We start from the raw sequence: 27,566 nt of genomic DNA, 5'->3' as shown, positions 1-27,566 counted from the left end.
AGCTTTTTACATTAGCATGTGACGTTCAGAACTAGCATACCCCCCACAAACTTCCGGTGAATTTACTAAATTACTCACGATAAACGTTCACAAAAAACATAACAATTATTTTAAGAATTATAGATACAGAACTCCTTTATGCAATCGCGGTGTCCGATTTTAAAATAGCTTTTCGGTGAAAGCACATTTTGCAATATTCTGAGTAGATAGCTCGCCATCACGGGCTAGCTATTTTGACACCCACCAAGTTTGGTACTCAACAAACTCAGATTTACTATAAGAAAAATTGGATTACCTTTGCTGTTCTTCGTCAGAATGCACTCCCAGGTCTTCTACTTCAATAACAAATGTTGGTTTGGTTCCAAATAATCCATAGTTATATCCAAATAGCGGCGTTTTGTTGTGCATTCAAGACACTATCCGAAGGGTTTCGTTACAAAAAAATTCAAAATATTCCATCACCGTACTTCGAAGCATGTCAAACGCTGTTTGAAATAAATTTTATGCAATTTTTCTCGTAAAAAAGCGATAATATTCCGACCGGGAGTCGTTATTTTCGTTCAAAGACAGAAAATTTAAACATGGTGTCGTCTCGTGCACGCGCCCCCAGTCTCATTGTTCTCAGATCGACCACTATCCAAATGCGCTACTGTTTTTCAGCCATGGCCTGCAAAGTCATCATTCAACATTCTGGCGCCTTCTGAGAGCCTATGGGAGCGTTAGAAAATGTCACATTACAGCAGAGATCCCCTGTTTTGGTTAGAGATTATCAAGAAGGCCAAGAAATGGTAAGAGAGGGCGCTTCCTGTTTGGAATCTTCTCAGGTTTTGGCCTGCCAAATGAGTTCTGTTATACTCACAGACACCATTCAAACAGTTTTAGAAACTTTGGAGTGTTTTCTATCCAAACCTAATAATTATATGCATATTCTAGTTTCTGGGCAGGAGTAATAATCAGAATAAATCGGGTACGTTTTTTATCCGGCCGTGAAAATACTGCCCCCTATCCATAACAAGTTAAATTAGGTATTTTAAAATATATATATTTTAAATGAATAAATGCTTTCACTTTTTCATCATGAGGTAGTGTGTGCAGATTGATAAGGAAAAACAACTAATTTAATTCATTTCAGAATAAGATTGTAACATAACAAAATGTGGGGTCTGGATATGTTTCGAATGCACTGTATAGCCATTGATTTTTGATTATAACTCATACATCCTTCTCATGAGTGTAGTTCAACTCTGTTATGGTATTGTGAACAAACACAGCTTCAAAACATGGTTAAAAATGTATGGTCAGTCCTTGCATCTATAGCTCTGCCTATGTATTTGAGTGGTTGCATTTGTTCAACCATTTCAGTGACCTTGTGTTTTGAGTGGCTCGATCCCCGGCCGAGTCATACCAATGACTGTAAAAATAGTACCCAGTGCATATCTGCTTAGCACTCAGCATAAAGTAGACAGATTGGGGTAAGTCCCTGCAATAGACTAGCGTCCAGGGGGTATACAAGTTGACTCACGCTACAGAAACAGAAGATAAGCTCCTGCTCCTATGAGCAGTCTATCGGCTTGTGCAAGGCTACTTTACTACATTTCTCCAGCCCCAACTCTCAGCTGTTTACTCCTCCCCCCTTGTTATTTGAATCCCAGATTGCTCTGTTGTCAAAATAAGTGTATAAGGGAACCAAGATCGCACACAATGATACTTTTCAAACAGACAAATGTAGACATTTTCCTTTATTTTATTTTATTTTTATTGCGGATTCAATCAAGGGCTGATGAAACTAGCTACTAGCTAGCTTGCTAAATCTGGCACATTTACAGAAATGTTGAATGATGTTCATTTGTCCCTGTCAAATAAATGTTATAAATATAATGAAATCCTCTCTATGCTTTTTTAACCAGTCTTCTACTGAGGAGAGGAGAATCTACCGAGGAAGAGGATGCTTTTGCTCTTGTTATGCCTGATGAAGAAGAGGAAGGGATGGTCAGCTGTGAAGTGTTCCTCTCGGATCATACAGAACGATATTATCCCAGCAGTGGCGGCGGCAGCCTCCGTCCCCTCCTCGTTCACCTCCACAAAGGCCTTATGGGCCACCGTAGATAGGAAGAGCCCCAGCTCCCCGTTCATCCCAGACAGGTCGGCCCTGCCCCCCTCAAACACGTCCTTCATGCCCAGCTGGGTCAGGGGCTCGTTCAGCTCGTAGTCCTCCTCCAGTTTAAACTTGGGCAGGTGAACTATGACCTCTGTGCCCGTGTCCATGTTGTCCCTGCTGGTCCACTCGTCCAGTTTCTCCATGGTCAGCTCTCTCTCCAGCTAAAATGGTACATACAGTTAAAACCCAGTCAGTATATAAAGAAGGTGAAACACACACAGTTAAAACCCAATCAGTGTAGAGAGGCGTAGCAGCATTGACACGCCAGATGATACTGTAGTAGTGTGATATTCAGCAGCCTACCCGGGCCTGAGCCAAGTCCACCACCTAGTGGCAAATGATGCGTGGAAAATGCTAATATAGGTACCATGACTTGCATTGGATTTTGCCATGCCAGGGAAACAAAACCAACGCATGGATTGCTGTCACAGTGGTTCTTCTTTAAAAGTTTAGAGCTTAGGCCGTGACCATTAGTGGTAGATTCTGTCATTGCGCCACACTATCACAAGGGGGAGTTAGGACGCTGATCTATTGGTAGTCTAAACTGTTGCACAAATTGACTATCTTTTCGTAAATTAATGGAAATATTTTCAGTCTGTGTCAGAGAATGATTAAGTCATTGAAGGCAGACCAGCAGAAAGAGAAACATTCTCTGTGGGCAGAAATACGGGCGACAGCTGATACATTGGTCCAGAGCCAGGCGGTATTGGCGGAGAGTCAGGTGGAGAATGACGCGTTGAAGAGGGCGAGGCACGAGATGGAGTCACAATCCATGCCAGGCACACCTGTGAGCTCTGGAACCCAACCTCCGACAGGCAGAGTCAACATACGTGGTGGGTTTGTCAGTTCGTCGGTTCACCCTGACATTTCCATTCCTCTTCTGACAAGAAAACTTGACGAACTGCTCACCAGGCACAAGCAAGGGCCATCCGGACCGTTATGCTGTTCTGCTATTCCAAGGATGTGTAACCAAAGAGAGATACCATGAGTGGACACAGAATACCAACTGGGATGGATCCCGAGACAAATGTGGCTTACCAGTGAACCTCCGGGTGTGTCTCAGAAGTTTCTGTCCATAACTGATGGAATCCGAAAAAGCATTAAAGAGAGTTAATGAGTACTTAAGGTCACAGAGAAAGTCTGGACATGGCCTGCTCTCCCTTATGTAAGGAATTAGGCACTTTACCATGTTTACTATGTACTGTTGGCTATGTTTACTTGTCAGACTGCACAGTAGCTTAATAAACATATATTTCAAAACATAAAAAAAAAAATTGAATTCAATAATATATTTGTACCACTGTAGATGCTGTTTTTATTTACAGTTGTTATGAACAGCTGGAGGAATTTTGAAAACATGTTTTCAAACACTTGTTTTTCACAAAAGGATACTCTAATAGCTCGGCTAGGTGTGAAAAATCCCCAAATTTGTGCCACAGTTTAGACTACCAATAGATAGTGCGGTCAGTCAGAGTTGAGTCCTGTTGTAATGTGTAGCCTAAAGGCCAAAATGGGCAAACTTACAATGTATTCGATGCTTAAGTACTCTAAAACCAGATTTGCCCCAACAAAAAAATGCATCAACCCCTACAAATATATACATTTATTATTAACCCTGCATTAAAATTGTATAAAAGCCCCTTAGATATTAATTTAGAATCCTCTAAATGTAATAAGATTTACAAGGACATTTTATTGATCTGCCAGTATATTTATTTCGAGATTCCGGTAAACTCTTTGAAGTTTCCTTTTATGTGTCCTACTAATTATTATTGGATTATTCACCATGGCAACAGACTGAATGTATTTCTTAGTTAGGTTGGCTTTTGTGGAGATCAGACTATTTTCATTTGCAGGGATATTTGTGCGTTTTTGACCAAATGTAAGTCAGAACAAATACTTATTTCACTTTTATAATATTCCTGTTGCTATTGTTATATGTAAATACAATAAATGTGTATGTAACTTTCTTTACCAGTTCTCTTACCATTTTGTACAATTGTGTGATTAGCCTACCGGTTGGTGTAACTGTAATGTTAATTATCTTGAGAGGAACTATGGTGTGCTATTTTTCTCTTATTGTCAATTGTGTATATAGATTGTTGATATTAGTGTTTAATGTAATATTGTTTATTGGATTTACATTGTAGTAATTTTCTATTTCTTTCATCCTGTTTCCCTCTGTACACAGACCACATGTATACTCTGGTTCATCATTAAACTCCTAGACTGGTCTTCTGTGTCTGTCATCACTCTTTGACCAGAGTGCAGTACAGTATCCGTTTACTCCCAGTGGCCTATCCACACATTAGAGAGCACCAGACGCTGTTTTAATAATATAACTTATTTTGAACAAAAGCCAGGAATGAGTAAGTCACTCAGCCCTATGCTGTTCCTGCTTCTGTTGTCTATTCTCATTGCCCTGTTGGTTTCGTCAGACTGCACAGTAGCCTAGTAAACAAATTCATTTTAAAACAGTTTTTTAAAATCCAATTCAATAATATATTTGTACCACTGCAGATCCTGTTTTTATTTTTAGAATACAGTTGGTTTACAGTTGGAGGCATTTTGAAAACATGTTTTCAAACATTGCAGGTTGTTAACAACGTTTACACTCCGAGAATGAGAATGGTAAATGACCCTAATTAAAAAATGTATTTAATACATTGGAATACAAAAGAAGCCATCCACTGAGGATGGTCCATTAGCAGGACAATAGGAAAGGAGGGTAGGGGGACCAATGTATTTAAAGACACTGCACACTAGCCTAAAAATGAATTCAATAACATATTTCTACCACCGTAGATGCTGTGTTTTGGTTGATGGCCAATATTAAAACAGTCAAATGCATTAGTGAATTCAATCGCTTTAGATGACATGTTGTGGTTTATTCATTGTTGAATTATTTAAGGGTCCTTTCTCTTTGTGCTGGAGTTCTTGAATGCAAAAGAAGCCTTCCACCCTTGATAGGCTATCAGACGGACAATAGACACTTGCCGAGTTTAGGGACTTTAAATGCATTAATGTATGTTTGCGAGGCATGTCACCTCTCCCATACTTTTGCATAGCCCACCAAATGCACTGTTTTCGAACCACATCTGGATGGATCCAAAACAAATTACTATGGGAATAAATATCACTGAATAACAGAAATATTGGAATAAAGTAGGCTAAAGAAGGCAACAAATTGTTGCTTACTAAAACTCCCAAAGTCATCCAATTGTTATAATAGGATTTGAAGCAATAGCCTACCCGTGTGTGGTCAACTATTTCAGCACTGTTTTGTGCTGCTCTAAGACAAGCATGGGGACTGGGCTTGATAAATCAATGAAATATTATTTTTTTATTTGATCTCCATTTGGGTATTGGTTAGCCTACAATTAGGGTGGGAAATGTTAGGATTATTTTGCTCTTCACTCGCAGTCACTTAGTAGCCTAGGCCTACTCCCGACCGGTCACGTTGTACAGCGCCATATTTTCTTAATATTAAAAACTGGCAAATGCATTCCTGAATTCAATCGCTTTAGCCGACATGTTGAGGTTTATTCATTGTTTAAATATTCATGGCTCCCTTTGTTATTTCATTTTATAACTAAAATGCTTGAATGTATTTAAAGACATGTAAGACTTGTATACTGTGTGATGACACGCACAAATGAATTAATGAATGATTCATATACTGTATATTGAAGTAGGCCTGTATGCCAATAAGTAAGTTACGCTATAACAGCTCTTAAGGACTCTTAAGTCTACAGCTCCATGTCATTTCAATAACATAACTTCTCAAAGATGCCCTCTGGTGGTCAAACTAGAATTAATGGCAACAACGGCTAACACTTAAATAACGTGCCATAGAATTCTGCAGCAGCCCACAAGCTGTGCTGCAGTATGACACAACTTTCAAAAGAAGAACCACTGTACCTTGTCCATAGTCTGTTTTCAGGGTAAGGAAACCAATGTAATTTTGTAATTTGGGTGAAGTATCACTTTAACTATAGGAGGTTTTGTAGTGTATCAAACAAAGGGACAGCGAAGCGAACCCGGGTTGCTGGCATGAAAGGCAAAACTCCCTACGCAACGAGCCAATAGGGTTAACCCACTTTGTGGGAATTGTAACATGGCTCATTAGTAAGGATTGCTTCAGTAGTGTGACAAGGTTACAGGAGGTTGTGTATACCTTCACTAGAGGATCAGATCCATCAGTGGCCTCCTCAGGTAGCAGGACAAACATACTGAGCTCCTCGTCCACATACGGAAGCTCCACGATCTGGAGGTTATAGTCTGGGACGTAGTTAAAGGGGAACTTTTTCATCTGGTGCATCATTTGAACTGGCTTGCTTTCATTCTAAAAAATCCCAGAATATAACAGACAAGGAGAATGAGTTCATCTGACCACCATATAATTCACAATAGGCCTATACAGTGTAACTTGAAGGTTTGTTTTGTCTCTTGGATGACACACAAATGTGTCAAATCTTTGCCTGTACCATTGTTAAAAATAAGGCCCATTTAAAGTGAGCTTTTGAATCCTTTTTGGTTTAATATACATTTTCATCATATCTTCTAGCAGTGTAGTATATAATTATATTATAATTCCATTATTTAATTACTGAGCATAGATATCTATCTAAATATTATTGACAATATTGACCTGGTTTAGTTTGAAGGGCATCTCTTTGGTGTCTTTTTGGTCAAATCGATTCAGCCAGTTTCCTTTGAAGTAGATGGCGTTGACTAGAGCCAACCTTGTCATAACACTGACTGTCCCCGGCTTCAGCAGATCTTTGATTTTATCTGTAAACACAAACACACATGCACGTACACACACAAAATGAAACAATCTAAACCAAAAGCAACTCTAAAACAAGAAGTACCATATGGTTATAATTATGTAATTTAAGCAAAGACACATTTATTAATCTTATGTTGAGTTCCATGTTAGCTGATCCTAGTTACAGATCTGATGGTTCAATCAATCAAATGTATTTATAAAGCACATTTTACATCAGCAGATGTCACAAAGTGCTTATTCAGAAACCCAGCCTAACACCCTAAACAGCAAGCACTGCAGATGTAGAAGCACGGTGGCTAGGAAAAACAGCCTAGAAAGGCGGAACCTAGAAAGAAACCCAGAGAGGAACCATGCTTTGAGGGGGTGGCCAGTTCTCTTCTGGCTGTCCATGGCCATTAAGGCTAGATTGTTCTTCAAGATGTTCAAATGTTCATATATTTGTATTTGTATTTATTATGGATCCCCACTCTTCCTGGGGTCCAGCAAAATTAAGGCAGTTATACATTTTAAAAACATTACATTCATAACAGATTTGACAACATATTAAGTGTGTGCCCTCAGGCCCCTACTCTACTACCACATATCTATAACGTGTATGTATGTTATCATGTGTTATTTGACCAGCAGGGCCAAATAATAATGGTTGCTGTTCTTTAATCTAATCTAACGTGTGTGTTTAGTGTATGCTGTTGTATTTATGTTGTGTTCTTTCCTCCCTGTATTGCACTACAAATTTCCCAACTTGGACAATATACAGTATCAGTCCAAAGTTTGGACACACCTTGTCACACCCTGACCTTTGAGATCTTTTTATTCTCTATTTTTGGTTAGGTCAGGGTGTGACTAGGGTGGGTAATCTAGATGTTATATTTCTATGTTGGCCTGATATGGTTCCCAATCAGAGGCAGCTGTCTATCGTTGTCTCTGATTGGGGATCATATTTAGGCAGTTTTTTCCCACCTGTTGTTTGTGGGATCTTATTTTGAGTTAGTGCATGTTGCACCGCTGTTGTCACGGTTTGTTATTTTGTTTATAGTTTGTATGTCTTGTGAAGTTTCACATAATAATAAAGATATGGAACAATACTCATGCTTCGCCTTGGTCCTTCTCTACAAACAATCGTGACACACCTACTCATTCAAGGGTTTTTCTTTATTTTTAAAATTTTCTACATTGTAGAGTAATAGTGAAGACATCAACACTATGAAATAGCACATAAAGAATCATGTATTAACCAAAAAAGTGTTAAACAAATCTAAATATTTTATATTTTATATTTGTCAAAGTAGCCACCCTTTGCTTTGATGACAGCTTTGCACACTCTTGGCATTCTTTTCCAACAGTCTTGAAGGAGTTCCCACACATGCTGAGCACTTGTTGGCTGATTTTCCTTCACTCTGCGGTCCAACTCATCCCAAAACATCTCAATTGGGTTGAGGTCATGTGATTGTGGAGGCCAGGCCATCTGATGCAGCACTCCATCACTCTCCTTGGTCAAATAGCCCTTACACAGCCTGGAGGTGTGTTTTGAGTCATTGTCCTTTTGAAAAACAAATGATAGTCCCACTAAGCGCAAACCAGATGGGATGGCATATCGCTGCAAAATGCATGATCTCTTATACACTATTTTAGGCTCAGCTGTTGAAACTTTGGCTTTCCGGAATGTAGCCACTATATCGTGATCACTGCATCCAATGGGTACGGACACAGCTTTAGAACAAAATTCTACAGTATTAGTAAAAATGTGATAAGATACATGGGGATGATCTTGTTCCTGTAGTGTTTGTAAACATCTTGGTAGGTTGATTAATAACCTGAACCAGATTACAGGCACTGGTGTTATTAGGCCCGAGACTTTGAAGCAAGTCTCTTCTTCTTATTGCTGTCCTTTAGTAGTGGTTTTGTTGCAGCAATTTGACCATGAAGGCCTGATTCACGCAGTCTCCTCTGAACAGTTGATGTTGAGATGTCTGTTACTTGAACTCTGTGAAGCATTTGAGGTGCAGTTAACTCTAATGAACTTATTCTCTGCAGCAGAGGTAACTCTGGGTCTTCCTTTCCTGTGGCGGTCCTCATGAGAGCTAGTTTCATCATAGCGCTTGATGGTTTTTACGACTGCACTTGAAGAAACTTTCAAAGTTCTTGACATTTTCCGGATTGACTGACCTTCACGTCTTAAAGTAATGATGGACTGTCGTTTCTCTTTGCTTATTTGAGCTGTTCTTGCCATAATACAGTGGCTTGCGAAAGTATTCACCCCCTTGGCATTTTTCCTATATTGTTGCCTTACAACCTGGAATTAAAATTGATTTCTGGGGGGTTTGTATCATTTGATTTAAACAACATGCCTACCACTTTAAAGATGCAAAATATGTTTTATTGTGAAACAAACAAGAAATAAGAAAAAAAACTGAAATTTTGAGTGTGCATAGCTATTCACCCCTCCAAAGTCAATACTTTGTACAGCATCTTTTGCAGCAATTACAGCTGCAAGTCTCTTGGGGTATGTGTCTATAAGCTTGGCACATCTAGCCAGTGGGATTTTTGCCCATTCTTCAAGGCAAAACTGCTCCAGCTCCTTCAAGTTGGATGTGTTCCGCTGGTGTACAGCAATCTTTAAGTCATACCACAGACTCTCAATTGGATTGAGGTCTGGGCTTTGACTAGGCCATTCCAATACATTTAAATGTTTCCCCTTAAACCACTCAAGTGTTTCTTTAGCAGTATACCTAGGGTCATTTTCCTGCTGGAAGGTGAACCTCCGTCCCAGTCTCAAATCTCTGGAAGACTGAAACAGGTTTCCCTCAAGAATTTCCCTGTATTTAGCGCCATCCTTCATTCCTTCAATTCTGACCAGTTTCCCAGTCCCTGCCGATGAAAAACATCCCCACAGCATGATGCTGCCACCACCATGCTTCACTGTGGGGATGGTGTTCTCGGGGTAATGAGAGGTGTTGGGTTTGTGCCAGACATAGCGTTTTTTTGATGGCCAAAGAGCAACATTGATTTCTCATCTGACCATAGTACCTTCTTCCATATGTTTGGGGAGTCCTATGGACAGATACTCCAATCTCCGCAGTGGAGCTTTGCAGCTCCTTCAGGGTTATCTTTGGTCTCTTTGTTGCCTCTGTGATTAATGCCCTCCTTGCATGGTCGGTGAGTTTTGGTGGGCGGCCCTCTCTTGGCAGGTTTGTTGTAGTGCTATATTCTTTAAATATTTTAATAATGGATTTAATGGTGCTCTGTGGGATGTTAAAAGTTTCTGATATTTTTTTATAACCCAACCCTGATCTGTACTTCTCCACAACTTTGTCCCTGACCTGTTTGGAGAGCTCCTTGGTCTTCATGGTGCCGCTTGCTTGGTGGTGCCCCTTGCTTAGTGGTGTTGCAGACTCTGGAGTCTTTCAGAACCCGGTGTATATATACTGAGATCATGTGACAGATCATGTGACACTTAGATTGCAGACAGGTGGACTTTATTTAACTAATTATGTGACTTCTGAAGGTAATTGGTTGAACCAGATCTTATTTAGGGGCTTCATAGCAAAGGAGATGAATACATATGCACGCACCACTTTTACGTTTTTTTTTTAAATTTTCATTTCACTTCACCAATTTGGACTATTTTGTGTATGTCCATTACATGAAATCCAAATAAAAATCCATTTCAATTACAGGTTGTAATGCAACAAAATAGGAAAAACGCCAAGGAGGATAAATACTTTTGCAAGGCACTGTATGGACTTGGTCTTTTACCAAATAAGGCTATCTTCTGTATACCACCCCTACCTTGTCACAACACAACTTATTGGCTCAAACGCATTAAGAAGGAAATAAATTCCAAATGAACTTTTAACCAGACACTCCTGTTAATTGAAATGCATTCCAGGTGACTACCTCATGAAGCTGGTTGAGAGAATGCCAAGAGTGTGCAAAGCTGCCATCAAGGCAAACGGTGGCTACTTTGAAGAATCTGAAATCTAAAATATTTGTTTAACACTTTTTTGCTTACTACACGATTCCATATGTGTTATTTCATGGTTTTGACGTCTTCACTATTATTCTACAATGTAGAAAACAGATTAAAAAAGATAACCTCCGGAATGAGTAGGTGTGTCCAAACTTGTTACTGTATGTGATTGATTAACTGAATGATTGATTGATATGTTGAATGATCATACTCGCTGTCTGCTGCTCCACCCAGCCGTTGATCTGTCCTCTGGTCTCCTCTGCTGCGCCGAGGAAATCTACTGCCATCATGTCTGCATGGTAGAACTTGTGGGTGGATTCTAAAAACTCCTACAGCAGAGTGAAACAGTTCAATTAGCATATAGAGGACAGTAAAACCCATACAGGAGAGAGAACAGTTCAATAAGCATATAGGGAAACACAGTAGAACTTCTGGGGTCAGTAATAACACAGCCAGTCTGTTGTCTGTTTCAATAAAGCCCTATTTGCACAGGACTAGTATTACTAGAGAACATCGGGTATGTAATTATTACCTCAGCATATCCGTAAATGTGATAAGACTGTATAGATTAGTAGACTGTAAAGTGGTAGTGTGGCTGTTACTTGCATGAAAAGTATAGTTTATAGTGAAACTCACAGTCAGGAAGTTGCAGGTCTTCTCTCCATACAGACGGTTGGCCAGTTTCATGATGTAAGATGCAGAGGGAGAGTTGATATCTCCATTGAGTGTCTGGAAATCTGTGTGGACGTCTTTAGTCAAGTTGAATGACAGAACCTGGGGAGAATTCAGAGAGGAAAGATGGTTAAAGTGATGATGATGGTGGTTAGGGTTGCAAAACAACTGGTAATTTACCAACGTTACCAGTTATTTTTGGTCATTTACAGTTAATCTATTGCAATTGATGGTAACTTTGGTAAATACTGTATACTTGAATAACTTTAAAAAAAAATATTCGTACAAAATATTCATTTTTATATCTGTGTCCATATTGTCCATGAGTTTCTAACGGATAAACTATGAGAAAATAGCGTAATTAATGAAAAAAACTAATTCTAATTAACAATGGAATCATTTTCAACTCTTCCAACTTTTTTCACAACTGCCACCAGTTAAGTGCCAAAATATTTACAACAAAGACATATTGACATAGCAAAATAAAAAAGAGTATAAAAATAATAAAATATTTCTTGCTGAACTCCTCATATTAAATATGAATGAATGCTATTAAACTGGGTTATATTTAGAATAATATTTTACAGCTTTGTAAAAAATTTTTTTAAACATTTTAAAATCCTCTTATTTTATATATTTTACGTTATAAAATGTCTAAATCATACCCAAGTTTCCTAAATTCTGGTAGTTTACTGGTAAACTTAGAAAGTTATCGGTAATATACCCTCCCTTTGCAACCCTTTGGGCGATGATGATGAAATTAATAAAGGTGACTAAATCAAGCTTGGACTGTGTGTAGATAAAGTGCAGTGTACATCTCACACAGAAAGAGATTGTTATGGTGTAATACGCTACTGTAAATGAACAGCTTTGATTGGACACTGACTGACTCTGGGTGTGCGTCCCAAATGGCACCCTATTATTCCCTGCCTATAGCCCTATGGGCCCTGGTCAAAAGTAGTGCACTATATAGGGAATAGGGTGCCATTTGGGAAAAAGTAACCTGAGGGTTTATAGCCCTCTCCATGGTAACTAGCTGGACAGTGTCTTCCCTGACGTAGATACTGCTGTGGTACGTTCCAAAGTACAAGTTGAGTAGCAATAGTCAGAGTTAGTCATGTCTTCCATCTATGTTACATGTAGCCTACTTTAAGGGTGTGTATGTGTGTCTATCTCTCTCTGTGCATATCTGTGTGTATGCGTGCGTGTGTCCATGTCTGTGTATCTGAGTATGTGTACGTTACCTTTGCCATCTGAGCAGCTGTGTCTCCTTTAGCTCCCAGGTAGACCATAGCCAGAGCTGAGCTGATACTGAAGGGGGAGATGAAGACATTCCCTGTGTTGGTCTGACCCAGAGTGCGGTACAGCTCCAAGGCAAAGGCTGTGTTAGAGCTGCTGAGAGAAGCCATGGCTGATGACTGATCTGTCTGAAGAAAGGAGATTACAGTATTGTTTGACATATGCAGACTAATCAGATCATCAGATCTACACTGATTTTGGTGTGACAATATGAAGTTTTGCAGCATCTTAAGTGACCAAAATCTACTCCACACATCTCCCCATCTATTTCATTTTGGAAATAAAGTTATCATTGATCCTGCATGAATTCCAATCCAATTCACTCTAGTTTGGGCCTGCACTGTATAGGCTACTCAATGACATTGACAATAGAGAAATAAATAGCTTCTAAGGCAGAATGTTATTGTTCATTTTAACCCAGTGTGCTTGCACCCTCACATACCAATTGCTACAGGTGTGTGCCTTTCTAAATCATGTCCAGTCAATTGAATATACCACTGGTGAACTCCAATCAAGTTGTAGAAGCATCTCAAATCAAATCAAATGGTATTAGTCACATGCACAGGATACAACAGGTGTAGACCTTACTGTGAAATGCTTACTTACGAGCCCCTAACCAACAGTGCAGATTCAAAAAGTAATAATATGGATAACAATAAGAGATAAAAGTAACAAGTAATTAAAGAGCAGCAGTAAAAAATAACAATATATACAGGGGGGTGCCGGAGTCAATGTGTGGGGGCACTGGTTAGTTGAGATAGTATGTACATGTAGGTAGAGTTATTAAAGTGACTATGCATAGATGACAATAGAGAGTGGCAGTGGTGTGGAGAGGGGAGGGGGGGGCAATGCAAATAGTCTAGTCATTTGACTAGATGTTCAGGAGTCTTATGGCTTCGGGGTTGAAGCTGTTTAGAAGCCTCTTGAACCTAGACTTGGCGCTCCGGTACCGCTTGCCGTGTGGTAGCAGAGAGAACAGTCTATGACGAGGATGGCTGGAGTCTTTGACAATTTTTAGGGCCTTCCTCTGACACTGCCTGGTATAGAGGTCCTGGATGGCAGGACGCTTGGCCCCAGTGATGTACTGGGCCGTTCGCAATACCCTCTGTAGTGCCTTGCGGTCGGAGGCCGAGCAGTTGCCATACCAGGCAGTGATGCAACCAGTCAGGATGCTATCGATGGTGCAGCTGTAGAACCTTTTGAGGATCTGAGGACCCATCTCCTGAGGGGGAATAGGTTTTGTGTGCTTGGACCATGTTAGTTTGTTGGTTATGTGGACACCAAGGAACTTGAAGCTCTTAACCTGCTCCACTGCAGCCCCGTCGTGGGAGAATGGGGGTGTGCTCGGTCCTCTTTTTCCTGTTTTTCACAATCATCTCCTTTGTCTTGATCACGTTGAGGGAGAGGTTGTTGTCCTGGCAGCACACAGCCTCACAAGAGTGATCAATGGAAACAGAATGCACCTGAGCTCAATTTCGAGTCTCATAGCAAAGGGTCTGAATACTTATGCATCGGTATTTCTGTGTTTCATTTTTTATAAATTTGCAAAGAATGTCTAACAACCTGTTTTCGCTTTATCATTATGGGGTATTGTGTGTAGATTGCTGAGGATTATTAATTTATTTTTTAAACGTAATCAATTTTATAATCAGGCTGTAACTTAACAAAATGTGGAAAAGGTCAAGGGATCTGAATACTTTCCGAAGGCACTGTATATTCAACAGCTGAAAGCAAAATGCATGTAGGCTACAAGTGTAGGCCTACAAATCATGCTACTGTAGTGTTGCTTGGGATTAGGATGACTAATATTTGTCACTTACCGGTTCTGCTTCTCTGCGTGTGAAAAGCTTCGATATGCACTGTTCCAGTGAAAGAGAAACAAAACAGACTTAAAGAAAGCAAATAGGTAATGCCTTCCTCAACAGAGGACTGCAAATAAGCCCTGGAAATTTGCCGCATGCCCAAGTAATTTGGTGTGTCCTTTAATATAGGCTATGCACTGCTCTACCGAGCCATAAAACTGGGTGGGGACTGAACATACAGGCCTGTCCACTTTGCGTAAGTCAGTTCGCCTATTGATATTGTCAGTAAGAGTGAGTTAATTTTCACTAGGCTACTACCTGCTGGACTTTGGTCCCTCTGCCATACCTGCCCTGCTAAGATAGAGGATGTCCAAGCAGGGAACCCACAATTCAGGATGACTTTAATGATTAACACATACACAACTTCAAAGCAGAGTCAGAGCAGACAGACACCATTACCAGTCACACCTTGAAATAACCCATCAATATTAAGCCAGGTGACTTTTGTTCTCTCTGATACATTCCTGTCTTCTTCAACAGCAGGCAGGTGAGTTTCTGTCTCAGTCCCGTTTCAGTTTCCACCCTTTTCTTTCTTATTTTGTGACTTTTTAAAATTTAACTAGGCAAGTCAGTTAAGAACAAATTCGTATTTACAATGAAGGCCTTATCAGTCACTCCAAATGGGGTAATCCATGGTGACCAATGCAAAACAAACATGACTGATTCTCACTATCAATACCTCGCCCCGCCCTCCCTTTCCGCCCCTCTCTCTCTCTCTCTCTTTTGGCTGAGGTCACCCGTCCTCCCCGACAGTACCAAAACGAGGGAACAGACAGAAAGGGGACATACAGACAGGGGGACAGAAACTGCCACACCTGATTCAGTTAGTCAAAGGCTTGATGATTAGTTGACTTATTGAATCAGGTGTGTCAGTTTAGCGTTACATTTTTGGGGGGAATGTCTGGGGGGGGGGCGAGGAGAAGGTTGGAAAACCCTGACGCTTCTGACCTTGACTTAATTCCCTAATAATTCCAGCACCTTCACGCGCGAAAATACAATGAATAGTTAGTTAAAAAGGTAAACAGCCCATAGTTAGTTAGTTAGCCCATAGTGCACGTCAGAGCAAAAACCAAACCATGAGGTCGAAGAAATTGTCCGTAGAGCTCTGAGACCGGATTGTATGATTGTAGAATTGGAGGTCCCCAAGAACACAGTGGCCTCCATCAAATGTTCGTTTTTATTTTTTATATTTTTTAATTTTTACCACTTTTTCTCCCCAATTTTGTGATATCCAATTTGCAGTTACAGTCTTGTCCCATCGCTGCAACTCCTCTACGGACTCAGGAGAGGCGAAGGTCGAGAGCCATACGTCCTCCGAAACATGACCCCGCCAAGCCGCACTGCTTCTCAACACACTGCTCGCTTAACCCGGAAGCCAGCCGCACTGTGTTAGAGGAAACACTGTCTATCTGGCGACCAAAGTCAGCTTGCAGGCGCCCGGCCTGCCACAAGGAGTCATGATGGGACAAGGAAATCCCGGCCGGTCAAACCCTCCACTAACTCGGACGACGCTGGGCCAATTGTGCGCTGCCCCTTTGGGTCTCCCAGTCATGGTCGTCTATGACATAGCCTGGGATCGAACACGGGTCTGTAGTGATGCCTCAAGCACTGCGATGTGGTGCCTAAGATGGCTGCCCCACTCAAGTTTGGAACCACCAAGACTCTTCCTAGAGCTGGCCGCCCGGCCAAACTGAGCAATCGGGGGAGAAGGGCCTTAGTCAGGGAGGTGACCAAGAACCCGATGGTCACTCTGACAGAGCTCCAGAGTTCGTCTGTGGAGATGGGAGAACCTTCAAGAAGGACAACCATCTCAGCAGCACTCCACCAATCAGGCCTTTATGGTAGAGTGGCCAGACGGAAGCCACTCAGTAAAAAGCACATGACAGCCCATTTGGAGTTTGCCAAAAGGCACCTAAAGGACTCCCAGACCATGAAAAACAAGATTCTCTGGTCTGATGATACCTGACAACATCCCTACGGTGAAGCATGGTGGTGGCAGCATCATGCTGTGGGGATGTTTTTCAGAGCCAGGGACTGGGAGACTAGTCAGAATCGAGGGAAAGATGAACAGAGCATAGTACAGGGAGAGCCTTGATGAAAACCTTATCCAGAGCGCTCAGGACCTCAGACTGGGGCGAAGGTTCACCTTCTAACAGGACAATGACCCTAATCACACAGTCAAGACAGCGCAGGAGTGGCTTCGGGGCAAGTCCCTGAATGTTCTTGAGTGGCCCAGCCAGAGCCCGGACTTGAACCCGATCTAACATCTCTGGAGAGACCTGAAAATAGCTGTGCAGCAATGCTCCTCATCCAACCTGACAGTTTGAGAGGATCTACAGAGAAAAATGGGAGAAACTCCCCAAATACAGGTGTGCCAAGCTTGTAGCGTCATACCGAAGATGACTCTAGGCTGGAATCGCTCCCAAAGGTGCTTCAACAAAGAACTGAGTAAAGGGTCTGAATACTTATGTAAATGTGATATTTCATAATTTTTTTTATATAGCAAAAATGTAAAAAAATAAAAATAAATCCTTTGTCATTATGGGCCATTATGGGTCTCTCCAGAGATGTTCGATCGGGTTCAAGTCCGGCCTCTGGCTGGGCCACTCAAAGACATTTAGAGATAGGGCTGTGGGATCACAAAATTTCGTCAGCCGGTGATAGTCAAGCAAATAACTGTCGGTCTCATGGTAATTGACCATTAATTAACATAAACACATTTGGCACCTCCTGGCTTCCACACATTTGGGACATCTACATATTAAAAAGTCTAATAAATCCATGTAATATAGCCTACATCTTCACAATAAATCCATTATTTATTTTAGACAGGTCTAAAGAAGCATGATATGCAGAAAATGTAGTCTATTTCAGAACAACAGAATAGCATACTCTTGAGTTGTCCTTATGTTAGGTCCTGATCTGGCTATGCCAAATGGCTGTGGGCTACACTAGTTAATTTAGCAGAAAAGATTTGCTTAGAATTCCGAGGCATTATTTTATAGTATGAAGAATACAATTAAACAAAGCTGAAAAAAATCTAAAATATTTGAGTGTGCGCCCATGCGGCTATTCTGTGTTGAGCGGTAAACAAAGTAATAGGTATTCCTATATGCTTAATTTAGAGTTATTAAATGTTACTTTAGTTGTTCTACAAATGTTGGGCTATATGTTTAGATTTTTAATACATTGTAAGGCTGCATGATGTGACTAATGATTATTTGAGAAAAGTCGCTTGAAAGTCATGAACTCTGCTTTGTTTTTTGTGCAGGCTGTACATGTACATCAGTCACTCATTCACAATTTGACAAGCACTTGATAATGCGTAGAATTTCACGGCGGCATTCCCTTTGCGTGTCGTAAAGCACCCTAAAACCCCAAAAATTGTACCTTTTGCGGCCAGTGGCGGTCATGCCCTTCTCCCTGAGTGCTGTGCTCCATCACATGATCGGGTCTTTCTCACATGCAACAAGTGGTGACAGACACATCCGGGACGCAACTGCACGTGGCCTTATCCAATTCCGAAGTGCATATTAAAGATATTGGAAGAACTGTCCACATTTACTTTTCGTCAGCCAACAAGATGAGTCGGCCTAACGAACAGCAAAAGCAATAGCCTTTGTCAATCTACTATCCCCCATAGTACAAAGGTCGACCTATTCTATTCTGTGCGAGAAATAAATATTCCAAACATAGTCTGGGACAATAGTGGGATGCGATAGAACCCAAATGAATACAACCACTAGCATCAAAATACTTATTTTACGCAATGTGGCTGACGCAACAGATCAGAATGTTTAGCTTAAAATGTTGATATACTATTAGACAACTTATTCACATTGTAAGCGCATCAATACGCACATGGTAGTAGGCTATAAGCGTGAATGTTCCATCAGCGGAAAACACCATTATCAAAAGTGAAAGCAAATGCAAATATGCATGTAATGCTTTTATTATAAAGGTGCATTTCTATGGTGAAAATGATCTCTCCCAAACTTGAAACTCACGCGCTGCTTATGTATGCCAGTTAAACACTACACCCATTGTAAAGCAGAATAATATGCTACATTTTAAAAAGTTATTTGGCCACTTTAGTTGTGATACAAACCTTATGAAAACATTTTAGCCTATGGGCTAGGCTACATGAGGTGCGACTATGATTCGAAGAACAAAATTGGTGTCCCTTCCCACAGGATGGTTAAGCAAATGAAGGCTAATGTGATTAGCATGAGGTTGTAAGTAACATGAACATTTCCCAGGACTTGGACACAGTTGAAGTCGGAAGTTTACATACACTTAGGTTGGAGTTATTAAAACTCGTTTTTCAACCACTCCATAAATTTCTTGTTAACAAGCTATAGTTTTGGCAAGTCGGTTAGGACATCTACTTTGTGCATGACAAGTCATTTTTCCAACAATTGTTTACAGACTGTAAGGGCTGTCTTCAGAAATGGACCAAGGTGCAGCGGAGTTAGTGTTCATCATCATTTAATAAAGAGCGAACACTATACAATTTACAAAAACAAGAAACAACCGACAGCCAAACAGTACCGACAGCCAAACAGTACCGACAGCCAAACAGTACCGACAGCCAAACAGTACCGACAGCATAACACCCTGAACAGAAACAATTACCCACAACCCCAAAGAAAAGCACACACTACTATATAGGACTCCCAATCAAAGGCAACTCAACACACCTGCCTTCAATTGGGAGTCCAACCTCAATTAACGAAACATAGAAAAACAAAAACTCTGCCACGTCCTGACCAAAACTAATACAATTACGCCCTCTGCTGGTCAGGACGTGACACAGACAATATTTCACTTATAATTCACTGTATCACAATTCCAGTGGGTCAGAAGTTTTCATACACTAAGTTGACTGTGCCTTTAAACAGAAAATGATGTCATGCTTTAGAAGCTTCTGATAGGCTAATTGACATAATTTGAGTCAATTGGAGGTGTACCTGTGGATGTATTTCAAGCCTACCTTCAAACTCAGTGCCTCTTTGCTTGACATCATGGGAAAATCTAAAGAAATCAGACAAAAAAATGGTAGACCTCCACAAGTCGGGTTCATCCTTGGGAGCAATTTACAAATGCCTGAAGGTACCACATTCATCTGTACAAACAATAGTACACAAGTATAAACACCATGGGACCACGCAGCCGTCATACCGCTCAGGAAGGAGACGTGTTCTGTCTCCAAGAGATGAACGTACTTTGGTGCGAAAAGTGCAAATCTATCCCAGAACAACAGCAAAAGACCTTGTGAAGATGCTGGAGGAAACAGGTACCAAAGTATCTATATCCACATTAAAACGAGTCCTATATCGACATAACCTGAAAGGCCACTTAGCAAGGAAGAAGCCACTGCTCCAAAATCACCATAAAAAAGTCAGTTTGCTGCAGGAGGGACTGGTGCACTTCACAGAATAGATGGCATCATGAGGGAGGAAAATGATGTGGATATATTGAAGCAACATCTCAAGACATCAGTCAGGAAGTTAAAGCTTGGTCGCAAATGGGTCTTCTAAATAGACAATGACCCCAAGCATACTTCCAAAGTTGTGGCAAAATGGCTTAAGGACAACAAAGTTAAGGTATTGGAGTGGCCATTCCAAAGCCCTGACCTCAATCCCATAGAAAATGTGTGGGCAGAACTGAAAAAGCGTGTGCGAGCAAGGAGGTCTACAAACCTGACTCAATTACACCAGCTCTGTCAGGAGGAATGGGCCAAAATTCACCCAACTTATTGTGGGAAGCTTGTGGAAGGCTACCCGAAACGTTTGACCCAAGTTAAACAATTTAAAGGCAATGCTTCCAAATACTAATTGAGTGTATGTAAACTTCTGACCCACTGGGAATGTGATGAAAGAAATTAAAGCTGAAATAAATCATTCTCTCTCCTTTTATTCTGACATTTCACATTCTTAAAATAAAGTGGTAATCCTAACTGACCTAAGACAGGGAGTTTTTACTAGGATTAAATGACAGGAATTGTGAAAAACTGAGTTTAAATGTATTTGGCTAAGGTGTATGTAAACTTCCGACTTAAACTGTACCTGTAAGGGGTGTTTAACTGGCGGCAGAGAAGTCAGACGCAGGAGAGAAATAACTGTGTTTCCAACGGCGCAGTTTATTACAAAAAACCCACCGGAAAACATAATAATAAAAATCAATGGGTTAACATAACCTGACGCACACCAGTACAGATGTACCCAAACACTTACAATAAACAATCTCCGACAAGGACATGAGGGGAAACAGAGGGTTAAATACACAACATGTAATTGATGGGATTGGAACCAGGTGTGAAGGAAGACAAGACAAAACCAATGGGAAATTAAAAATCGATCAGTGATGGCTAGAAGGTTGGTGACGTCGACTGCCGAACACCGCCCGAACAAGGAGAGGGACCAACTTCGGTGGAAGTCGTGACAGTACCCCCTTTATTTATTCTACGGTGCTGACTTGGTATACAGGGAGAATACGGTAAGAATGGCCCTTGTTCTGAATTCTCTCGCTGTACATTTCAAAAGTGCTTAACAAATAGTTATATTGACTACGTCTGTCCTAGCTTGCTCATTAATGTCTTAATCAAAATGACATTATGCACTCATCGTCCCCTTATACCATAGTTTGTACATCTCAATTGTCAGTAGAAACCACATTTGTTTAAGAAAGTCAGCCATATCAGCTATGTTTTTTTAAAAGACAGTAAATGAGGCTGAATGAACTGTTTCGCTGCCAGACAAGGCTCAGCTGATAGACAGGTGTAACAGTGGTAAGATGTTGGGACTGCTGTTTGGCCCTAACAGTTTGTGGTCACCGTTATAGTCCAATGAATGTATTGTTTAGTGTTGTGTTGCGTTGCGTTGTGTTGTGGCTTTTCTGGCATGCATCTATTAACAATTTGGGGAGTTTGCCCCACCAAGATTTACATGCTAAAATCGCCAATGAAAATGACTCAAGTAAAACTGAAGTCACCCAGTAAAATACTACTTGAGTAAAAGTAAAAAAATATTTGGTTTCAAATATACTTAATTATTAAACGTCAATGTAAATGCCTAAATATGCTTAGGTATCAAAAGTAAAAGTATAAATAATTAAAAATTCCTTATATTAAGCAAACCAGTTGGCACAATTTTCCATCACTCAGACATAATTTACAAATTAAGCATTTGTGTTATGTGAATCCTCCAGATCAGAGACAGTAGGGATGACCAGGAATGCTATCTTGATAAGTATGTGAATTGGTCCATATTCATGTCCTGCTAGGCATTCAAAATGTAACGTGTACTTTTGGGTGTCATGTATGGAGTAAAACGTTGATTATTTTTGACAAGTAGAAGTTGTCAAAAATATGAATAGTAAAGTAAAGTACAGATATTCAAAAAAAAGTTGTACTTGAAATTATTTTTACTTAACTACTTTACACCACTGATGTTAGTTTACCACATAACATTCTTGTTGAATACCCAGTTCTCTTTTTGAGTTAGCATTAAATAGTGTACACTCCCCTGTATTTTATATTTTGACAAATAAACATTATTTAGAAATATCTGAATGTCTACCATCTGTTTGATGCTAAAGAGCCCTGTACAGCTTATTTATATCTTCTGTGATTCCATAAAGGTAGACAAGTTTGGAAGATTAAATAAATATGGATATGTTCTATCAATGGTGTTCTATATGGTCTTATGCTGAGCCACACTGTCTGCAATTACACAGGCAGCCCAATTCTATATATTTTCCACTAATTGGTCTTTTGACCAATTACATCAGATCTTTTTCAGAACCAATTAGTGAAAAAGATATCAGAATTGGGTTGCCTGTGTAGACGCAGCAATAGTCCTTTATCCGGCTTCAATACACTGGCAGTGGTGTTTGGCATGGTGGCTTGTGAAAGCTGAGACTGTTTGTGCTTGTGGCGAATGGTCTTGTTTTGTAGACGTGTCTTTGTATTGTGTTTTGAGAATATGCAGAGAGAAGAATGAGGTGGTTGTGTCATTATTGTTCTAGTCTTGATTTTATACCTTTCAGTGCACCTTGCTGGTTTTTGGCCCACAATCTTTATGTGCTCCATAACCGCAAGGTGTGTCCCTTCTGTCACGCTCGTTTACCCAGAATTCTGCCGTTTGGTGTATTTTTCAGCAGGGCACGGTGCTCATTGTAAATAAGAATTTGTTCTTAACTGACTTGCCCAGATAACCAGAGTTTTACAAAGAGAAAATGGATAGACTAAATTGATTACATGTTCTGGAAGGTACTCTGTGGTCACCAGCCAAGCTTCTGGGAGAGCACGAGGGTCCCCTTTTGATTAGGTACCATGTGGTATTGGTATTTATTAAGCAAAAGCAGCAGCTACTTTTCTTGGAGTCCACATGAAACATGACATAATACGTAGTACAGAACATTATTAATCAAGAACTAAACTACATGAATGTTTAACGTCACACAGCCTACATATCCGTACATACACACAATATCTAGGTATAATATATAACAGTGCAAATTACAATACAATATATATAAAATTGCTTTCTCTTCACAATCCCCTTTGTGCAGGAAGGTGTTCTTTTGTCTGTTTTTTGAATCTGGTTGTATTGCTAGCTTGAGTTATCTGGGGTGGCAGAGTTACATGTAGTCATGGCTCTATTTAATACGGTGCACTTCCCAGCCTCTGTTCTGGACCTGGGGATTGTGAAGAGACCTCTGGTTGCATGTCTTGTGTTTTTCCGATGAGTATCTGAACTGTGTGCCAACTGTTTGAACAGACAGTTCGGTATCTTCAACACATCAATACCTTGCACAAAGACCAATAGTGATGCAGTCATTCATTTCTCAACTTTCAGCCAGGTGAGATTGACATGCATGTTACAGACACTTGCCCTCCATGTACATCTAAGTGCGATACATGCTGCTTTGTTCTGGACCAACTGCAATTTATGTCCCTTTTTGTCGCACATTTTTGCCGCCGTAGTCCAGGTGTGACAAAACTAGGGCCTTGGTCGACTGAAATATCAAGAAGGGAGATCAACGCCCTATCATGGACAGACCTCTTCCCATTTTAGCAATCATTGAATTTATATGTTTTGACCATGACATCTTTCTATCTAGGGTTACACCCAGCAGTTTAGTTTCCTCAACTGGCTAAATCACCACATTATTCAATAATAGATCTAAATGAGGTTCAGCATTGAGCAAATGATTTGTCCCAAAATGCTTTTTTGTTGTTGTTGATATTTAGCACTAGCATGTTGCTAGTTACCCATTCTAAAACTCACTGGAGCTCTATGTTAAGGGTGTCAATTATTTTACTGTTGCAGCCGACGTGTATAATGTTGAGTTGTCAGCATACATAGACACAAAGGCTTTATTCAAGGACAGTGGAAGGTCATTAGTAAAAACAGAAAACAATAATGGCCCTAGCCGACTCCCCTGTGGTACACCACACTCAACTGAATTTGCATGAGAGAGGCTTCCATTAACGAAAACCCTCTGTGTTCTATTAGATAGGTAACTCGCAAACGATAGCAAGGCAGAGGATGCAAATCCATAACACCTACGTTTTTTCAGCAATAGGTTAAGATCAATGACATCAAAGTCTAGCAGATTTCAGTGGTCTTCAGGTTACATTTAACCACCTGTAATCCCATAACACAAACAGAAATCCATACAAACACTACCCAATTCATGTTTATGCCATGCTTACTTTAAATTGCGCTATATTAGTCGTCAGTTGTAAATATTTTTGCCAACTTACATTCACCTTGTGCGGAGTTAGGGGTTGAAGGCACATGCAGATTCTATACCACCCACAACAAAATACACAACAATACACAATTGAATCACCCCACTAATTGTATTGATCTCTATTAGACTGGCTAGCTTAGCACACCTAACATGGACATTTCAATATTGTCAGCTTGCTGTTAGCTGGTGTCACTAAATTGGCAGCAAGACTGCTAGCCAGCTGAGAACCAACTAACCAACCATAGATGATTTATACACATTCATCATTGCTACCAACACACGAACAGAGAGTGAGTAAGCTATAGCGACAATTATATTTTTTAGTAACAGAGTGTTTTCCAGACCAGGGTGGAATAGATAGCTACCAGATTGAGCTACTCTTATTTGCTAATGTTAGCTAGCTTATGTTAGCTAATGTTAGTAAAAAAATAGAACGAACAAACAAACATCTTTACTCTGCTGAACGTACCAGTCTAGCAGTGACTACCATGGCATAGGCAAAATTGATTGACAGTGTGTATCCAAAAGACAGCTAGCTAGCTATTTGATTTAGCTGATGGCTTTCACAGTTCCATATAGGACTGTAATGTTAGCTAGCTAGCTAACTTACCTAGTCCAGCTAGGCTAGCATGCTAGCTAATGTTATGTTATCTCTAATCAAGAATCTTCTGTTTTGTTGTGAGGGAAAAAAATGATGGTATTGCATTACTTCTCTGCTATCGTCCAAATGAATTCCCCATCAGTTGGATGGCGGTCCCGTGTCGTGCAGCGGGCTAAGGCACTGCATCTCAGTGCTAGAGGTGTTACTACAGACCCTGGTTCAATTCCAGGCTGTATCACAACTGGCCGTGATTGGGAGTCCCACAGGACGGCGGACAATTGGCCCAGCGCCGTCCGGATCTGGCCGGGGTAGGCCGTCATTGTAAATAAGAATTTGTTCTTAACTGACTTGCCTAGTTAAATATTGGTTAAATAAATAAAAATCAGTTCACCCTGAAAATCCCTCTAATCTTTGGTCACTGTAAGCATTATTTTTGGTAGCGGCAAGCCACTGCGGCAGCATCGGGATAAATCTCTGGTAGGTATAACAGCGCTCGTTCTAGCTTGTGGTTTTGCTAATTTTGATGTTTCTGACCAAAAATGTAATGTTGTTAATATAGTAATGACTATATGTCGTGGCAGAACCAGGGTGAAATTCCCCCGTTAATCTTTGGTACTTCATTCAGCTGACTAATGTTAACTAGCTAGCATTTGATGTTGAGACACTACACTGTTAGACCTACTGTGTCAAATGTTCCCTTACCTCAGTTCTTTTAAAGTCCTTCATAGTCGACTTTGTTGAAAGTCTTGTTGAAGTCTTCTCATTAAAATCACAGCTACTGAGGACAGGCATGATTTTTTTTAAGGCCCTCTAAAAATGTATGTTACGGTGGTTCAAGGCCCTCTCCTCTTCTCTCTATACACCAAGTCACTTGGCTCCGCCATATCCTCACGTTGTCTCTTCAGCTACTTTTCTCCTTCCCCCCTTCTGTCACCCAGGTGACGACATGCATCACGTCAGACCACCACCTTAAGCTCAACCTTGACAAGCCAGAGCTGCCCCTTCCTCCCAGGGAAATCCTGCACACTCAAAGACCTTTCCATCATGGTTGACAACTCCACAGTGTCGCCCCCTAAGAGTGCAATGAACTGTGGCATGACCCTGGACAACACCCTGTCGTTCTCTGCAAAATCAAAGCAGTGACTCATGCTCTACAACATCCATTGAGTGCAACCTTACAACACACAGAAAGTGGCGTAGGTCCTAATCCAGGCACTTGTCATCTCCTGTCTGGACTACTGCAACTCACTGTTGGCTGGGCTCCCCCCTTGTGCCATCAAACCCCAGCAACTTATCCAGAATGCTGCAGCCCTTCCTGAATTCTCCCATGTCACCCTGCTCTTCCTCACACTCCACTGACTTCCAGCCGAAGCTCGCATCCACTACAAGACCATGGTGATTGATTATGGAGCAGCAAGAGGAACTGCCCCTCCCTACCTTCAGGTTATGCTCAAACCTCTGGTCTCTTGGCCTTCCCACCGTTACGGGAAGGTAGCTCCCACTCAGTCAAGCCAGTCCAAGCTCTTCTCTGTCCTGGCACCTCAATGGTGGAATCAGCTTCCCCCTGAAGCTAGGACAGTAGAAACCCTACCTCTTCAAATAGTATTTTAAATAATTCCCCCCCCCCAACACTTTCACTTGATCCCCTCCCTTTCTAGTTCTAGACTTTGCTGATAACTACTTTATTGAGGAGAAGTGTACTTACTATGGCTTTGATGTGTGGTTGTCCCAACTAGCTATTTTAAAATTAATGCACTTTAATGCACTGTAAATCGTTCTGTGTAAGAGCGTCTGCTAAACGACTAAAAGTAAACTGACACTGAAATTAAAATATTCCCGCCTCAACATGAGTTGTACTAGCTAGTTGGTCAACTGTGTACTGACATGACACTAAGATGTTTCCTCTTTCCAAACGCGAGTGTCACGCAGTTTACACACCACAAAAAATACAAATTACGTTAATGCACAATAATCGGTGTGCACGATCCCAGAAATCCTTGTTAATGTGTAATTGGGAGTGTCCAGTCCCGGAAATACTTGTGTCAGTGCGTGGTCAGGAGTGTGCAGCGATCGGCACACAAATTTGAGAAATTACAGCTTACCTCCTGCTCAAATTTCACAAAATGTGTACATTTGTAATAATGTGATTACGGTGTATGTTTTCGCAAATGATGCATACTCATAATGGGGGACAGCTAGTTAATCAGCTTCTGATAGATGTAGTGTATGTTGCTAGCCTGATCATAGTTCTGTTTGTGCTGTCTGCACTTGTGACAAGGAGTGACATTACCAAAACATCTGCGATCAGTCTAGTATGTTACTAGGGAGATAAGTGAATTCCAACAGGCTTTAACACATGTCCATTCTCAAATAATGTTTGACCTTTTAAAACAGTCCTCATTGCTATTATGGCTTATCCATGAACCTTCTGAGTCACATACAGTCCAGGC

The 27,566-nt window shown here is 40.7% G+C and overlaps 1 protein-coding gene across 1 annotated transcript; it reads right to left on the bottom strand.

The window, feature by feature from the left end:
* Window positions 1-1,732: 1,732 nt before the first annotated feature.
* On the bottom strand, window positions 1,733-18,368 carry LOC106584200 (leukocyte elastase inhibitor). The gene is made up of 8 exons (XM_014169210.2): window positions 18,144-18,368; window positions 14,712-14,750; window positions 12,837-13,019; window positions 11,557-11,694; window positions 11,132-11,249; window positions 6,810-6,952; window positions 6,336-6,503; window positions 1,733-2,319 (listed from the first exon to the last, which is right to left on the bottom strand). The coding sequence occupies exons 1-8, from the start codon at window positions 18,192-18,194 to the stop codon at window positions 1,912-1,914; spliced, it is 1,248 nt and encodes a 415-aa protein (XP_014024685.1). The 5' UTR covers window positions 18,195-18,368; the 3' UTR covers window positions 1,733-1,911.
* Between the last annotated feature and the right edge of the window lie 9,198 nt (window positions 18,369-27,566).

Source organism: Salmo salar, chromosome ssa23 (genome assembly GCF_905237065.1).
Source record: "Salmo salar chromosome ssa23, Ssal_v3.1, whole genome shotgun sequence".
NCBI lineage: Eukaryota > Metazoa > Chordata > Actinopteri > Salmoniformes > Salmonidae > Salmo > Salmo salar.
This window is presented reverse-complemented; position numbering and strand designations above follow the sequence as displayed.

What these genes read in the sequence shown, in the direction of transcription:
- LOC106584200 (XM_014169210.2), bottom strand. Translation starts at nt 18,194, where the DNA reads ATGGAGCACAGCACTCAGGGAGAAGGGCATGACCGCCACTGGCCGCAA. An exon ending in CACGCAGAGAAGCAGAACCG is followed by an intron (nt 13,020 to 14,711) that starts GTAAGTGACAAA and finishes TCCTTTCTTCAG; the next exon opens with ACAGATCAGTCATCAGCCAT. An exon ending in AGACCTGCAACTTCCTGACT is followed by an intron (nt 11,250 to 11,556) that starts GTGAGTTTCACT and finishes ACTCTGCTGTAG; the next exon opens with GAGTTTTTAGAATCCACCCA.